Raw genomic sequence first — 17,792 nt, 5'->3', positions numbered from 1 at the left:
ATAAAAGATGACAGTCTTCCAGAAGCAATTCCCTACCATCAAAAGTGTTTTAACAGAGTACAGTCAAGAATTGTGGTGTCTATATGCAAACAATTTGTGCCTTATATCTATATAAATCATCCAAACAAGGCATAGAAGAGCACGAAAAACAAGAAAGTATGTTTTGTAACTCAATAAACTATCATTATTGCAGCCATATACACAGTTCTAAGTACACATCCTGAGATCTTGTGACTGAAAACACATCTTCACAGAGTTTAGCAGCAAGTTAGGCATGCCACCCACAAAAAAAAATCCCCAACCAAGAGTCTCCACACAACTAGAAACACCAAAGGGCATGCTGGAAAGTGTAGCATCTCTAAGCACACCTGAATGATAAACCACATTCTGAATAAGACATTTAAATTTGTGACAGCAAGATTGATTCTCAACAACTGACACAAAGAGAAAGCCAGGTTTTGTGCACTGCAGTCTCTCAGGACTATCAAGACCAGTAGTGTCTATACATTCAAGAGCCAAAGAAGGCACCATGACAAAACTGAGGTGCTTATTTCCAGAGAAGTCCTAAGACTGCTCTAAAACTTCCTTCAGTTGCCATCCATTATTCATGGTGCTGTGATATGCACATGACTGGTGCACACACCGTGGCTGTTAAACAGAAGGCATAAATATCCAAGGTTTTAAAGAATGACTTTGCATTCTTGTGAGAATTAAGCATCTAAGAAAGGGACAATCAAATAAATGCCAGTTTTGTAGTTGAAGCATCAGCAAAGTTAGGTAAACGTGAACTCAGGATCACCAAGGTTGGAGGAGACCTCAAAGACCATCAAGTCCATCCTGTCACCACAGACCCCATGACTAAACCATGGCACCAAGTGCCAAAAAAAACTTCTAGAAACCAATGTCACAGCATCCTGAGCTAACAAAGAGGAGGAACTTCACAGGTACTCTGCAGATCAGTAGTAGCACCTAACAGATGTGATTCATACAAAAATCACCCTCATAAAGCCACAAAAGCCCAAATGCCAATACTGTGTTTGATAGGATGATGATTGGTGGTGGCAGCCTCTCTAGAAGGGCACTACAAAGCAGATAAATGTTCTGATGATCACGTTTAACATGCTTTAAAATTCTTCTCCTTCTCTAAGAATTATCTTGCTACAAGTAATCAGTTTCTCGTGGCAAGGAAAGTGCTCATAGCATTTAAAACTCTCTATTAGCCTATAACTGTAACTTTTTTATCATTAACAAATAAATCATGTCACTGAATTAACCTTTATATCCTACAGTGTCCACAAGAATCAGGAAACCCTTGGCAACAACCACAAACTCCCACAAGAATCAGGAAGCCCTTGGCAACAACTACAAACTCCCACAACTCCAGCGTGCAAGTGGTTGGAGTGAGGGCAGGCAGCATCACTCCATTCCAGCAACATCCCTCATGCCATCCAGCACTCTTCCATTTTGGAGCATCTTTTCGCATCTCTCTCACTTCTCTCCAGCTCTGTTCTGTCACTATTTTGACTCATTTATTTGCATTTCATGGCCAAACGCCAAAATCTGGCCCAGAGGCAACGACAGGATGGAAAATAGGTCACAAGGCTTTGCAAACCATTCCCCTCTTGCACGCCTTCTCTCAATGCTGCACCTCCAGCTTTTCTCTCTGACATCATCTTTATAACACCAAATGGGACAGAGAGACATAAAATGTCCATTACACACACTGGAAAATGGTTATGTTTCCAATTAGCTAAGTGCAGTTGTTTATAGGCAGGGTCAGAAATAGATTCCAGCCTACCCAGACCTGACTCCTGTTTCCCTTCCTTTCAGAGAGCAGACCACCTTCATACAATCAAGCCTGAGTAGGGAAGTCCTATGGACTTATTTAAGTGCATATCAACAGAAAAAAACACTGCTAAGCTGGTTCTCAGCCTGTATTATGCTGGCCAAAAAAATAAACTGGGACTATGCTTTATGATGTTCCCTGCTAGCTGAGATTACAATAAACAAAGACATAGGAAAAATGGAGAGGAAGAACCAAGATGCCCATCTCACCTGAAGCAACTTCCTATTTTGGGGCATTGCTGCACTAAACTTATTCTTTCCGATGAGGATTGTACCTTCAGAGACTCAATGCAGATAATCCTTCAGAACAAAGGCAAAACATGCTCTGTATTTGAGATACAAATGACAATAAACCAGTACCATAATCACTTACTTCAACAGTGATGAAGTGAAACAGCAGTGTGAATATTTCTGTGAATTTTGACAAGGCCTTGTTTGACACATTCCTGGTAAAGCAGCTATTTTTTTCTAAGCAAAATGTCTCCTAGAATTAATAACAATAACTATTTATAAACATTCTAGCATCATCATGATACTTGCCTGAGTATTATTAATTGTACCACAGTAAGTACAATCATTCCCATTTTGCATAGAATGGACTAAGTCTGCCCAAGGTCATCCAGTCCAACCCCCCCTGCAGTCAGCAGGGACATCCTCCACTAGATCAGGGCGCTCAGAGCCTTGTCTCACCTTGAAGATCTCCAGGGATAAGGCTTCAACCACCTCCCTGGGCAAACTGTTCCAGAGTTCCACCACCCTCATGGTGCAGAACTTGCTTCTAACACCCAATCTAAACCTGCTCTTCTCTCACTTCAAACCATTGCTCCTCGTCCTATCCCTACAGGCCTTTGCAAACAGTCCCTTTGCAGCCTTCTTGTAGCCCCTACAGGTACTGGCAGGCTGCTCTAAAGTCTGCCTGAAGCCTTCTCTTCTCCAGGCTGAACAACCCCAGCTCCCTCAGCCTGTCCTTGTAGGAGAGGCGTTCAGAAGGAACATGAGCCAGGTTCAGACCTGAGGTCACTGGCAAAGCCCCTAATCCAGGTCTTCACCAGACAGACCACAATTCCCACTTCAATTTGCATTTTATATTCAGAATGTGTAAAAAGGGAAAAAACCTTTATCTTACATGGCAGGCTAAACAACAGCCAACCCCCCCAGATAAGTACATGCATTATGCAATGGTACTCTAAAATAAAGTCATTTTGTATAAATAAATACTTGAAGAGATCACAATTGCCCAGGCAAAATGCATATTAAGTGAGAGACCTCAGATCCTCCATGAGACTTGGGCAAAGCCCTGCTGCATTCAGTGTGACAACTGAAACTCTTCTTGCATGCCTGCAAAGATGACTCATTTACAGGAGGATACCAACCCCACATCCATGGGAAGCAGCTGTCTGATTCAATGAACATTTGGCTATTCTTATCCATTCCCTAGAAGCCTGCTCCAGCTCCCACTAAGTCAAGCTGATCTTCGCCTTTGGTCTGCCGCAGGTTAGGTTTATCCCCAGCTCTCTGCCACTGCTCCAGCTGCCTCTTGCACTAAAGGACTGTCAAGGACAGAAATCAAAGGAGGAAAACCTGGTGGCAGTTCTGGCAGCCAGCTCCTCCACAGCCCATAGCCTCCCCAGTCGATACTCAAGCATCCTCAGCCCTTCTGCAAGCAGTGAGGCCACCACCATTTCTATGTGGGATATTTCCAGCACATGCTTGTTGCTTTCCCCCGCTACTTTGTCCTTCATTAGCTGTACTACTTTCAAAAGCACATTATAAATCAGAGAATTTTTTCCTCCCCTTTCTCTTAAGTTCCCTTCATAAGCTATACAGTACAAAATGAAGTCATACATTCATCACAAGGAAGGCCTTGCCAGTTTTAGCACAGCATGAGGAAACCCTTTACTTTTCTGATGCAGAATATTTTACAGGTAGAAGAACAGGAGAAAAATGCAAGAAAGCAAAGGTGTAAAAATAATCAAAATTTGGAGTGGTCATTCCTTAAGCACTTGGAGGCTTAGACTTGGAGTGAAAATGTGGCAAAGAGGAAATCAAAAACCCCTCTCCCTGCCTGAAACCACTGCAGCTCCAGTGTTGGAGGACTGTTCAATTGCTCTGAGCGTGAAGAACGTATCTCACCTTTCGTAATGATGACCACGCAGTAAACTTTTCCAAATCTCTGCACAGCCAACTTTTCACTCTACACAGTACAAATTCTGTTCCTGTAAGGGCTAAACAACACCCTGACCTAGATATCCAACGCAGTGCTACTGGGACAAAAGCTTGTGCACCATTTAATTGCTTTTTTGAAATGACTCAGATGCTGTTCCTCAGCTGGATGCTTCAAGAGCTCCATGGCTCCTTTCAGTAGTCACCTCCATTAAAAAAGGACTAAAGATGTAAGAGACTACATAGCAATTTAAGAAGCTGTAATAAGTTTCAATAACCTCAGCACACACAAAAATTAACTCAAATACACATCACATTTATGTCTGTGCAAAGTATGACTATCAGAGGGGCTGATGCAACCAGAACAAGCATCCTGCCATTGTAGGGACTCCAGCACTCCCAGTTGCTTATGTTATTATGAAGTAATGCAAGACTGTAAGCTAAAATAGGCAGCAAACCATGCTCCGGGTAGCCACTTCTGGACCGCGTAATGGAGTTAATCTAAGCAACTATAAAGGACCCTTGACTGGAAGGATCTCAAATACTGGAAATTACTTTCAAAAGTAAAACCAGAGACAAACATTTAGAACTTATGGGGTTACAAGCACCCTGGCTCCTTTGCAAGAGCGAAGGAAGCATACCGGCTCTTCAGAAGACATTACTCTGATGTCACAGGAACATTGTGAGTTCCTGGTGCTGGGAAAATCTGCCTTAGTTTTAATCCCTCTGCCCTTTGCAAATTCCTCCCCAGTTCCATTTGTGATTTTCAGGCTCTTCCTGCTTCTCTAATTATTTTAATTGTTACCTTTTGAACATTATTAAATTTACAAATAGCTTCAGAGCCCTCCTCACACCAACACCACAGTGATTTGAGCAGGACAGGGCACAGAACATCAGACTGATCTAAAGAACATTTTGATCCTCAAAGTATATTTGCTTAACATCATTTTCCACCATGAATAATCTCTCTTTCACAGAGCTACATTACAGAAAGTGAACAAATGTTCACAAATTCCATTTGAAACTATAAAGCACTAAGATGGTTATGTAATATGAGGTGAATTATCTCCTGACTGAAATCTGCTGGGGGGAAAAAAAATCCTCAAACTCTTGAGATCATTAGCAGATATTCCAGGGATTCAATGGGTTAGGATTATACTCTCTGTGGTTATAAAGCCAAATGTCCTTTTACAACCTTTAATTACACTTCCCTGTCTAAATTATCCTTGTCCATCTCAAAAACCTTTTCCAGAGCAAGGCTGGTTCCACTCCACTGTTTCATTTCCATAACATGAAGTTTGTGTATTAAACCTGGTTTGATCCCTCAAAAAGGTATCAAATCCTGCTTCCTGTATGCCAGGTTTCTGGATCAATGATTGTTACTAAAACTGTGTGGTAGAGGCTACAAAGGAATGATGGCCTGTTGTTCACAATAAAGGGATATATACTGCTAAATCCACCCACGTGACTTACAGCATGGCTAGGAAGAAACAGAAAACAAGTGAATCAGCCTTTTCTGCTACCTCCATACTCCCAAGCAGAAGCAATACCTTGGCTTCTCCTTTCCTTCCCTTTCTCCATTTTAATGAAGTTACCAAGCTCTGTTAAGAGCAAACGTGGTCAGAGCACTGTACCAACAGTTAAAACCAAATGCTGCAGAGACAAAGCCTAGGTGTAACTTGGAGCTCCACAGGAGCCTGCAGCCCTACAGCAGGTGACTGGCACCTCACCTCTGCAAATCCCTGCATCCTATTATCTTCTGTAACTGCGTTTCCATCAGCAGTGCCACACCTCAGGCACAGGGAGGATAACCAAGTACTAAACCAAAGGTAAGGGCTAGGCCTCATTAGCAATCCAGGGAAGGTGGCCAAGCACGTACTTCCTTCAGCCTGGAGAACTCCTGCTGCAATGCAGAGCTAGCTCTGTGCAAGCTATTAATTATTTCTCATTCCACTTGTTTGGGAAACCTTTTTTAAGGCCTCATCATTCACCAGGCTAATTCCATACACCGCTTCAGGACAACAGCTCTATTAAAGCACACACTGCTAGTGCCTGCATCTGAGGAAAGAGAAGTTAGTAAATAAATTATTACCAAAGAAGCAGTTGAGTGAGTGCTTTAGCTGCCTTTCAGAAAACACTGCACCCTTGTGAGAATCAAGAAAAGGAAATAAAATATGACTCAGGGAGATTTTTGTCATCCTCCAAGGAATGCTGATGCAGTGGTCATCTGCTGGACTGCCGTGTGCCAAAGGCAATCAAGCTGGGCAGCACAGACAGCAGGGGTGGCAGTGGGTGAAGGCTGGCTTCTCACAACACAGCAGCAGCATTTAAAGTAGAGCCCAGATTTGATTCAGTTGCTATGGAGTCTCCATGCATTACTTCAGAACAAATGTTGCTGCTATACATCAGTTGCTATCACCACTGGCCAGTCAAAATAACTTCATTTTTTTTTTTAATCTAATTAACTTTGTCTCCAGCAAGTGCCATCTTGCAAAATGATTCTGTAATCATTAAAGCCAGGCCTGCTTAGCAGCTTGGCACATTGATGCAAGGCTCCCATCAGTGGTTTATATTTTACTGAATTTCTCCTGCACTCACATCACTCTACCAAAACACTTTCAGAATGCATCTATCCACAATGTTTTCCATGAGCAACACAAAGAGAGAATTTTCCACTATGTGGAAAATTACTGGGGTTTTTTCCCTTTTTTTGTGTGTTTGTTGGTGTGGGTATTTTTTTGATTTGGTGCAAGATGGTTAAGTTTTATGATGAGACAGTTCCACAGCCTTATTTCAACCACCTCCTTCCAACAGCAGCCAAACTGATTAAACCCACATTAAATCTGTGGAGACCCTGCGTGGAGGCTAAAGCAGAGAGAATCTACACTGCTGCCTGATTTAAATCTGCCTGGCCTGGAAATGTGGGTGACAGCAACAATTCCTTTTTCCCCTGGCAGCTCTGATGTGCAGCACCACATTTCATCAAGACTGGAAAAAATCTGCTGAGCACAACTATTGCCCATTGGCTGACAGGGGCCTGAAGTTCTCCTCTTCAGTGAATCTTACTTACTGCCTCTTCTTGTGACAAAGTCATCAATATACTCAATCTGGGGCATGTAATCTCCATCCCTACTGCTGCAGTGATGCCTTTAAAAAAAAATTAAGCAGGGGAGTAAGAAGGTTTAACAAGGTCCTGACTAAATCATGGCCTGAGCAGTGAGGCACTAACCAGCTTGTAACTGCTCAAGTCTCCTGTTGGGTTGTCAGCTTCAGTGGTTCTGAGCAGTGACATGTCTTTGTCAAACACCCTAGCATAGCATAAGCCAGTAACAGTAAATAATTTAAAATAAGCTTAAATTATTAAACCTAAAGCAGCCTAAAAAGGCTTGGAATTATGGCTCTATAGGCTGAAATAATTTCCTGTCAGCCTGGGGAAATAGCTACAGCCATTTTGGGTGAGCACTGGCTCTCAACACTGCCTTTAGTTCAGAAAGACAAAGAATGCAGATTTGGGTTTTCAGGGAGAAAGAAATCCTTCCACAGCCTTCCTTGGGTCACAGACAGTGACAGCTTCACAACCATGTTTTCTAAATATGAACCACCACCAGTCTCCCCTGACCTGATGCCATCATCTCTTCTGTAGACAATTAGTCTCAATGGACTTTTGCAGCGCACAGGCAAAACCTACTTCCTTTCCCTTAGTGCCGCCGCCTTCTCTCCTCACCAGAAGGGGACCACAATACCACCCCACTCCACCCCCTCCACCTACAGTGGGAATTTTGCTAGAGGATGAGAAGCTGACCTTAAACAGCAGAAGTCCCAACTGTGTACTCTGAAACCTAATGAGGCTCAGTCCCCTGAACCTGTCTCTTTTCCAAAGTCCTAGGCAGCTAATAAACATCTCTTGTTTTGAGGAGGCTCAGATGCTAAATTCTTCAGTAGCAGAAATAAATAAATGGCAATTACAGACTTGTTTTTTAATTGCAGCCTTCGTTTTCAGTCACCTGTCAAAAGACAGCTAGCAGTTAATCTGTATTGATCTGTATGTGGAAGGTTTCGGTATAGGAATGAGTGTTAACATGGTTTGAAACAATCCCTGAAAAGCTGTCAGCAAAACACTAAATCTATTTACAATACTTGGGACTTTTATAGATAATTACCCAGACAGCCCTTGAGCAGTGTGAACCTGTTATCACCTTGTGCAGTCCCAACTCTGTGAGCCAGCTGAAATTCACCTAGTTGCATTTGTCAGATTCCAGTAGTTCATATTATATGCTCCAACACTGCATAGAATTGTGTAATAGTGTGAAATACCTACTTCTGCTTACACCCGGTCAACTCCACAGACCAATGCCCACAAAAGCAACTGCCTAGAATCAGGGCAGGTAAAAGGAATTATTTTACTTATTTATTTATTATAAAGAGAACTTCAAGTAACACCTGCATTCCCCAAAAGGCCCACACAAGGTACTCTGTGAGTGCAGAGAGTCAAGCCAAGAAAGCATGAGAACTCCCTCTACTATCAGCTGTAGTATTTTGCCACAATTATCAGGAAGAAGCAAAAAGAAATCTGAAGTCTGGATAAAGTTGCTGACAAGCTCACAAATATGCAGCAAACCTCTTAGAAATTAAAAGCAGCTTCAGGAACTTACACACCATTTTGACAGGGCAAGAAGAGATCAAAGGTATAAGAGATCACACTTCAAAAAATGCTACCTACAACTGACAACTCTCTCTCACATCAGATCTCTTCCTAAATAAAGACAAATACAGGTCCCTACTTTGGGACATGCTCTGCATCTCCACTGGAAACGAGGATGGAAAAATATTCTAATGAGAAAAGTTTCTGTTACATTGATTAACAAACCCCTTCATTACTGATAGCAGCTCCATGCTTTGCTTAGACCTGTTCTTCACAGAGCCTTTACTATGACTAAGGAAGATCACTACCTAAATTTGTATTTTGGACATGAAGTCACCTCCTTAATAACTAGAATAGAATAGAATAGAACAGAATAGAATAGAACAGAACAGAACAAACCATGTTGGAAAAGACCTTTGAGATCATCAAGTCCAACCTATCACCCAACACTATCTAATCAACTAAACCATGGTACCTCATCCAGTCTCTTCCTAAACACCTCCAGTGATGGTGACTCCACCACCTCCCCGGGCAGCACATTCCAATGACCAATCTCTCTTTCTACAAAGAACTTCTTATAAAGCCTTAACACTGAAGTAGCTTTAAAACAGCTTTAAAGTCATCATGCAGGAGGTTCAATATCAGACACTGCACACTGAATGCTTCTTTCCATCTTCACAAGACTGAGCAGGAAGAGATTCAAATAGACACCTGAACAAGAAATCTGTATTTATAAAACCACATGTCTTTAAATTCTGAAGCAACATTAGCAGAGGTGTTTGCAAAGAAAAGGCTGGAAAACAATTTCTGTCACAGGGAAGCTGCAGCCCATGATGCTTCCAGTGTGGCTGTCCTTCCAGGTCTCCAACTTCACCACCACCCCAAGGAAAGAACCACTGCATGAATGGCAATAATCCCACTGTACTGCCTGGGGACATACTCCCTGCTTCCACACTCTGGATGTGCTGTGTGTTGGCAACTACATACCCCAGGGCACAGCTCCAGATCTGGCCATTAAAGTACAATTTCTCAAAGCTCCCATGCCACTCTTAGTTCAGGTGCCAAACTTTCCCCAGGAGTTCAGTGGAAAAGCCTGAGGGACTGAATTACAGAAGGCAAACACCTAGAAGCTTGACATGTCAGTTTAACACCTGACATCTACATTACTTTTTGAGCTCTTGACCTCCATTTAGAAAATTTCTCTTTGAACTATTTTTGTTCTAATTGCTTACCACAAACTGCCCAAACACAATGTAATAATTCTTCCAGTGGTGCTGCAAATGTCACCAGCTTGAAGGACACAACAAGACATTTAGGAAATCAGTTTAGGAAAGATGCTGAGATGCTGGAAGGTGTCCAAAGAAGGGCAGCAAAGCTGGGGAGGGGTTTGGAGCACAGCCGTGTGAGGAGAGGCTGAGGGAGCTGGGGGTGTTCAGCCTGGAGGAGAGAAGGCTCAGGGGAGACCTTCTTGCTCTCTACAACTCCCTGAAGGGAAGTTGTAGCCAGGTGGGGGTTCGTCTCTTCTCCCAGGCAACCACCAACAGAACAAGAGGACACAGTCTCAAGCTGTGCCAGGGGAGGTTTAGGTTGAATGTTAAGAAGTTCTTCACAGAAAGAGAGATTGGCCATTGGGATGTGCTGCCCAGGGAGGTGGTGGAGTCACCATCACTGGAGGTGTTTAGGAAGAGCCTGGATGAGGCACTTGGTGCCATGGTTTAGTTGGTCAGATGGTGTTGGGTGATGGGTTGGACTTGATGATCTCAAAGGTCTTTTCCAACATGGTTTGTTCTATTCTATTCTATTCTATGAGAAGTAAGCAAAAACAAAAGTGAACTTTACCAGGGGTCATTTTCTTCAGTGTGTAAATGCTCTCTAATTTTTTTAATCACTTGTGGCTCCTGACAGGAAGGATTGACTCTTGATAAATTTGCAGTGACCACAACTGGTGGAGTCAATTCAATTTGAAGCTGTAAAAAGCCATATTTGCCCAAGACACCGAAGTTATTTGTGTTTAGAAATACTGCCTGGATGTGACTCATTAAGCCCAAATAAATCTTGTCTTTCAAAATCACCGAGGAAATTAAATTTTAAACCCACCCATAAATCCTGGTATGGTTAGACAGCAATATAAAGGGTGAGCAAAGCAGAGATCACTCCTTTCCCATCAGAAGTGAGGGAACTGGAGATCATTGCTTTTTACTACAACCTCTGGCTTGCTTTGTTGCAGAAGGCTGTGTATTTGTTCCCAGTTTTACTATGACAAGCAGTGCCAAAGTGTCTCAGAGAAATAATGACACTTGGCACTAGGGTAACATTCTGCATCTGCAGAAAGGTGAGTAGAGCTTAACCAGCCATCATTTCAGAGTCCCACTTGGGTTACCTCACTTAGATTAAACCCAGAGAGAGCTTAGTAGTTAACTGCCCTGAGGAAGACACCCCAAACAGGTCATGCATGTTAAACATAACAATAGTGCCTGCACAACTGAGCACCTGAAAGCTTCAGCAGTGTAGCAGTCACACAACTGTCACCCCTCAGACAGGACATCTAGAGACTGAAGCAGCAAACACCAATCTACTCTGAATGCAGTGTCAACACAAGAAGCTCCATTTCACAAGGAAGCCAACAGCAGGCTATTAATTCCATGCCAAGAAATAGCTACATAATGGAAAGAGAGGCTTGAGGTACTAGAGTTAAGTGCTCAAAGGGCATCAGGAGTAGGCACCACCTATGCTAATGCTCAGTTACAAAACACCACAAAGAGGGGTTTATTTCCATGGCTGAAGAGGCATTTGAAGCATCTAGAAATCCTAGTGAATCACAAAGATGTTTGCCAAGGCAACAAACACCATTGAACAGATGAGATATATTCAGTGCTAGAGTAAAAAAAACAGTATGTTAAAGCTGCAAGAAACCTTGAAAGCTTCAAGTATACAAATGTTGAGCAGTGAGAGACTTTCTTTCTCTTCCTCAAACCAGCACAAACTCCATACTGGCCCTGCAGCACATTCACATCAGTTGAGACATTGCTATCCAAGAACCAAGAGTGATGAACTGCACCTCCTCATGACTTCCCCTTTGGAACACCTTTTTCTAGCATTCCCAAGCACTCATTAATTCCTCTGTGTCCCTCCTTCCCCACTGAAGCTTGGGTCCTTTCCAGAGGGATGAACTTTATGGCTACCAGCCTCAGCTCAGAGCCCGTGCAGCAGATGTCAAATGCCCACTTTCCCTCCTGAAGGCATGCTGAAATTCCAAATGGGTTTTTCCACCCAGTTCCCAGACAAACATGACATCCTTTGCTTTGTAAATCTCATAGTCTCAGATTTCTTCCCGATACTCAGCTTGTGAAAAAGGAGATGACAACACAAGAAAGGTCTGCTGCTAGTGGAAAGCAAAGAAGAATCAGTCCCTGTCTTCTGCAGCCACACAATGGAAGCCATTTACTGAGCACTGACTCTTCCCCTTACAAACCTGAATTCTGCTGCCAGCAGCAGCTCCAGCAGCTCTCTCCTTCTCCTTCCATTGTCACCTTTGTGCAGATATTGCCCCATAGCCACAGCTCATGTGAACTCTGACAGTGCTCAGGGTGTCAAGTGAAGGACAAAATTCACTGAGCTGTAATTGTTTCCCAAACTCTTTTGGTGAGCAGCAGTGAACATTCCAGCTGCTGTGGGACATTTCATGCTGAAGGATACTGAACTCATGAGGCTAACCCCTAAAAAGGTACAAAAGCTTTAAAATGTGGGGTTTTTAACTGTGTATTTAGATACTAAATAAATATCCATTTGCTAGTAAAGCACAGAGACCAAACCCTGTCCTCATGGTTAAGAGGCATCAGCTTATCAATAAAAAGAAAAAAATTCCTTTCTCCCTAAGAGCTTTTTTGGTTTGAGGTTTCGTTTGTTGTGGATTTGCTAACATCTTTTAAACACTTGTCACATGTAAAGACAGGAGGCCCTGTCTGCTTTGAAAAATACATTAGACAGGGAAAAGCAAGCATGTGCTACACACTGCCAGAGGCAAGGAAGCTGCATCCCAAGGCTGTAATTCCAGCTTTGCTGCTGACTCAGTGAGTGACCATCACTTAATTGCACCATTTCCCTTTCCCCACTCTGCAAAAGCTGAGCCATAGTCAGCGGTGTCAAAAGACACAGGAAAGCTGGGCCTTACCTATCCTGAATTTAGCTGTACCGGAATTAGTCATGCTTAAAAGTCAATAAAATCTCCCTATTTTAAGCTGCTGACCTCCTGTGTTAGTGCCTGGCTTTCAATGATCCTGCTGCATGGGAGTTTCCATGCGATTGTCCAGACCATTGGGGGTTTTGTTCACACACAACACTGCAAGAAAAGATTGTGTGCATAAAGGTGAAAATGCCCTGTTCAAGTGCAAGATCAGCAGAGCTGAGTCTGGCCAACTACTTTTAGAAATCAATCAGGCCAGTCTCAGAGAGAGAATGCAGAAAAGGGTCTTGGAATTTCCCTGCAGCCTGCAAACACCTTTTTCCACTTGTGGGGCGTGGACTCATTCTGTTCATCTTTAACAACTCCAAATGCCTAAGGACTGCAAAGACGCCATCTGAGCATGAACGCTGCCGACGCTGGCCCTTTTCCCAGCTCTGCTAATGGCCAGGGAGTTGTTATTGTCCAGAGCTATGTCAAGCAGCAGACACAATGACATTTCAGAACATTCTGGTTCACACAACACACCCAAGAAGCACAGCACGGCTCGCAATGCTGCCACCAAGACAGATGATGATCGCACCGCAAAACATCATTAAGCAAAATACTCCAGAGAAGAGGTAAAGCCACCAAGATCCCACACCCTGCAGCACCCCAGGAAGCTAGGAGAAGCACAGGATGGTACTAACAGATGCCCAGCATGCTGGCAGCATGGAAGAGCTAAAGTCATGGCCCTTCATTATCCTCTTTTGCATAATCAGGATGTTCCAGGGTCAGAGGAAAAGCTCCATCCCAAGGCCAAACCAGCTCTTTGTGCATACAGCGCATACTGGTGCGTGGCACACATCCAAAGGAGGGCTTAAGAAGACAGCTCATGATACCTTGCATTAGCATGCCTCCCTCGACCCCCCCCCCACTGTAGTTCCTACAACAATATGGATCTCTGTTGTCCTGAAAATCCATTCACTGCAATGCAACAGCTTTTAAATAAATCACAAAGCTGGGCCCATGTTTCCAGAAGGAATTTAAGGAGTTTAAGCACAATCAAACAATGTCATTTACACTGTGCCTCTCCTGGGAACACACGCTGCGTTCCCAGCCTCCACCTTCCAAGGAAGTCAACAACTGAGGGGGATTTGCACCTGCTGGGAGGCAGTCACATTTCATAGACTCCTTCTGGTTGGAAAAGGCCTTTAAGATCATCAAGTTCAACCATTTCACAGCAGAACAACTTATTGTTCTTCAGCAATTTAAGTGCCATATCAATGCATATCTCAGATACGTTTATCTGACTGGAACTGCTGAACAGACACAGATCCTGTATGTAACACAGATCAAGTGTGTGTGCCGCTATCCATAGTCCTGTACCTAACCTGCTCCGTGCCATGAGCACGTACACACACAAACATAAACAAAGTCAGACTGGTGCTGCTGTGTGTCTCCTGCAGAAGGAGGGAGAGGGAGGATGCCCAGCCCAGCCCAGCCCACACCCAGCCCCGTCTGAAGGCAAGTTTAGGGTGCAGCCAGGCACTTGTTTATGTAACAGCAAGGTACAGCCGCAGTCAAAGGCAGAGAGGAGTGAGGGCTGTGGCTGAATATTAAAAAGCAAGAAACACAGACAACGTTGAAGTGTTCTCCATGTTTCCTAAGCAAAGCCTATGGGTGTTTCCCAGAGCTGAAAATCAGATTAGGAGCCTGCATCGCCACACATGATTACTAACAGGGATGCAGCCTGAGCCTGTCTATTGCAGTCAGGGATATGCAGCACTCTGGGATATGAGATAGCAGAAGGGGCAGTCTTAATTCTGCCCAGCTTTAATTAAAGCAGAACACACTTCTGAATCACACACAGGATATGTGAACACCAGGGAAAACAACACACACTGTCATGAAGTAATTGAGATGGGTGCTGGGCAAAGACAGAAAAAGGACCCTCCAGCAAGGAGCCCCACACATGAGACGTGGTTTTAAAAGGCTGTTCTGTGGAGAACTCCACAATCAAAAATGTAATCACAAAAACTACCTTCTGCTGCAGTGTCCCATTTAGGGGATTAGAGGAGTAATCACAATCTGCACCCAGCCATCCCCACACTGCATGCACTGGAAATGACATTCCTGTTCGGACAGAGAATCCTCATGCAGCCTAATGAACTCTGCAAAGAGAGCCTTCTAAAGTCAGGGAGAGCATAAGCCAAGGTCCCAAAGCTGCCAAATAGCCTTGGTGATTTTATTGAAGTCTCACAGGTCAGAAGATGAAAATCCATGATTGAATGTGAAGTGAATGCAACATTCCCAGGTATGCCAAGAGAGCAGATGGCTTCTGGATCCTAGAGATTCACCAGAAGGATCTGTAAATTCAAGCCTCACATTGTTGGATTGTGTCCTTTTCCTTTTCACAGCAAGATCTGTGTTTACATGCAAGGTAGCAGGAAAGAAATAAAAGGACAGACTATGTCTCTTCATATTATCCCTTCCAGAAGTCATTTATAAAGACTGAATCAAAAGATGGTGACAGTGAATGAGTTAATGCATGCCACAATCTGGAGATTCCAGAGATGGGGGAAAAGCAACTGCAATGAGGAACCATTAGCACAGGTACTGCCAATCTAACATGAGTCCTAAAGCCAACCTTCACAGAAGCTTCAGGGCTTTCAGCATTTTCTCCACTGTTGTGTATATTGTCCTCAGAAAGTATGAAGTGAGCTGGCAAATAAATCCCCTTTGTTGATTTTTTAATTATTCTTATTTTCCCCCAAGGCAATCAGAGGTGTCATTCCCCATTTCTACCACAGAAGAAAAAGCAATAGTTAATTATAAATGAAGAGAAACCTCCCCAAAATCTGAACCATCTGCATAGATATGCCTTAGCAGAATCAGAGATTGCCTCCAGCAGCAGACGCAGAAATCCAACAGATTGCAGACTTGTGTTCAGGCCCTGGCTAGAAAAATCCACCTGCAGTGTGCAGTGTCTGTACAGTGACTCACGGCTGCCAGCCCAGCATCAGCTGCTGACACCTCCCTGCACAGCCCCCGGCTGATACGCCCAGCACCACCACAGGTCTCACATGCAGCATCTAACGGTGCTGGTGATGGGGGAACTGGGAGTAAAAAATGGGAAATGGGGAGAAAATGCTCTGGTGAAGTACAGCAATGATGCAGCTTCGTGCTGCAAAGCACAAACACAGCCACCTCCCTCCCTGACAACTTCTTGAAACGCCTGGCTCCTGACCGGTGACACCCATCTCCAGCCCTTCAGGGGACGAAGGGAGGGTGGCATTACTGCTGTGCCCACGGCTCTCTTGATTTGGGTGGTCCCTGGGTGGCTGTGGACTGCCATGACTGGCAGCACTTTAATCTCACTGCAACTGGGCTCAGCCCACAGCAGGGCTCTAAGGGGATGAGAAAGAATGCAAACGGGAAATAGGATAAGAAAGGTTAGGGAAATGAAGGGGATGAACACCTGTGAAGTGCTGCACAGAGAGAGGGAGGGTAGGGGGAAAGGGAGAAGGGGGCTGGGTTTCCCCTCCTACCTTGCGTTTCCGATCTGCCCTAGAGATTTTCCGCTGCCTTTTCCTTTCCTTCTCAAGGTTCCTCTCCCTCTCTTCGAGTTCAGACTCTCGAACTTTTTTAATGGAGGCAGCTGCGTGAGCCATGGTGGAGAGGAAGACACCAGCTCCAAGGGAGCTGTTTCCACCACACGAGGATATCCAGGTGATTTATTTTTTCCGCAAGGGCACTGGCAGCGAGCCAGAACTTCACGCTGTAATCCACTCTTCCTCCTCCAGCACCCCAGAAAAGGTCACAGCTCTGCTCCAGCCACTGCAGCACCCATTGCTCGGGAGCATGAGAGCTGCGTCCACGCAGGCAATGTGAAAGGCGCTGGCAGCCGGGCACACACAGCCAGAGAGCAGCAAATATCTGCTAGCAGCCTGAAACCGCTTCGGCTTGGCTGCGGCTGCCAGTGAAGATGAGCTTCAGACTTAGCAGGGGAGTGAAAAAAGAGAAGAGAAAGAAAAATCGGCCTTTAAACACACATCACCACACTGGAGACGTCTTTTGGGATTCCTCCAGAGAGGCTGCGTCTTCTGACTGGGAGGAAGGCTCCACTTCAGCATCACCAGCGGGAGGGGGAGGGGGCAGCTCCCTTCAGCTTCTCACATAGCCCTGATGCAGGGTGAGAAGAAAATGGTGCAGTCTGACTTACTGACTTGCTGCTGCTGCGACCGTCTGTGTTGGAAGCCCGGCAGACGCTCCCCTGCTCTTCTCTTCCTCCTCACGCTCTTTGCTGAGCTGGTGGATAGGGAAGCAGGAACAGAAGCTGCTGGGCTCAGAGAGACCAGGCTCAGCCTGCTCACCTGCGGGCAGCATGGAGAGCCGCCTCGAAACAGCTTTGCAACAGTAGAGCCCTCATTGTGCCTTTATGCAGCCACGTGAGGCTGCATCAGGAGAGCCGCAGGATGCAGCGAACCAAAGGCAGCGAGGAGGGGACGCTGCGCGGGGAACACGCTGCCTGCGTAGCCTGGGCTCAGCCTGCCCCGCTCTGCTCTGCTCCACCAAGGTAAAAACAATACCCCTGCGTGTGCTGCTCATTAGCATTCCGTGCCAAAAAGCTGCCTGCAGACGCTGCCTAAGACAACTTATGAAGCCCTGGGTTGAAGGCGGAGAATAATGACAGTTGTCGACCAACAGAGACCAAAAAAAGACAGAGACAACACGCTGTTAATTAGTCTCCCCCTTCTCCTCCCCACTGAAAGATCATTTGGGTTTGGGACATTAATTTATAGTGCTAATATCAGAGACAGATGGGTCTGTCATTCCCTCATTGCTTAGCCCCCTCCTAAAACCAGCATAGCAAAGCTCTTCTCCCGCCTCCCTGGGTGACTGTTATCACTATTAATGACAAGCATTTATTCGTCAAAATAGGACACCTGTAGGCACAAAAAGCCTTTGCATTAGTCCCTG

At 44.6% G+C, this 17,792-nt stretch overlaps 1 protein-coding gene across 1 annotated transcript in view; it reads right to left on the bottom strand.

The window, feature by feature from the left end:
• The window catches only part of ANK2 (ankyrin 2), a 158,002-nt gene extending 140,771 nt beyond the window's left edge, over positions 1-17,231 (bottom strand). The window contains exon 1 of the mRNA XM_054172469.1: positions 16,361-17,231. Coding sequence (XP_054028444.1) covers positions 16,361-16,483 — 123 coding nt within the window. The 5' untranslated portion in view covers positions 16,484-17,231. The remainder of the gene's footprint in view (positions 1-16,360) is intronic.
• Between the last annotated feature and the right edge of the window lie 561 nt (positions 17,232-17,792).

This window comes from Dryobates pubescens, chromosome 24, assembly GCF_014839835.1.
Source record: "Dryobates pubescens isolate bDryPub1 chromosome 24, bDryPub1.pri, whole genome shotgun sequence".
NCBI classification, from domain to species: domain Eukaryota; kingdom Metazoa; phylum Chordata; class Aves; order Piciformes; family Picidae; genus Dryobates; species Dryobates pubescens.
Note: the sequence above shows the minus strand (reverse complement) of the source record. Positions and strands in the feature narration are given on the sequence as shown.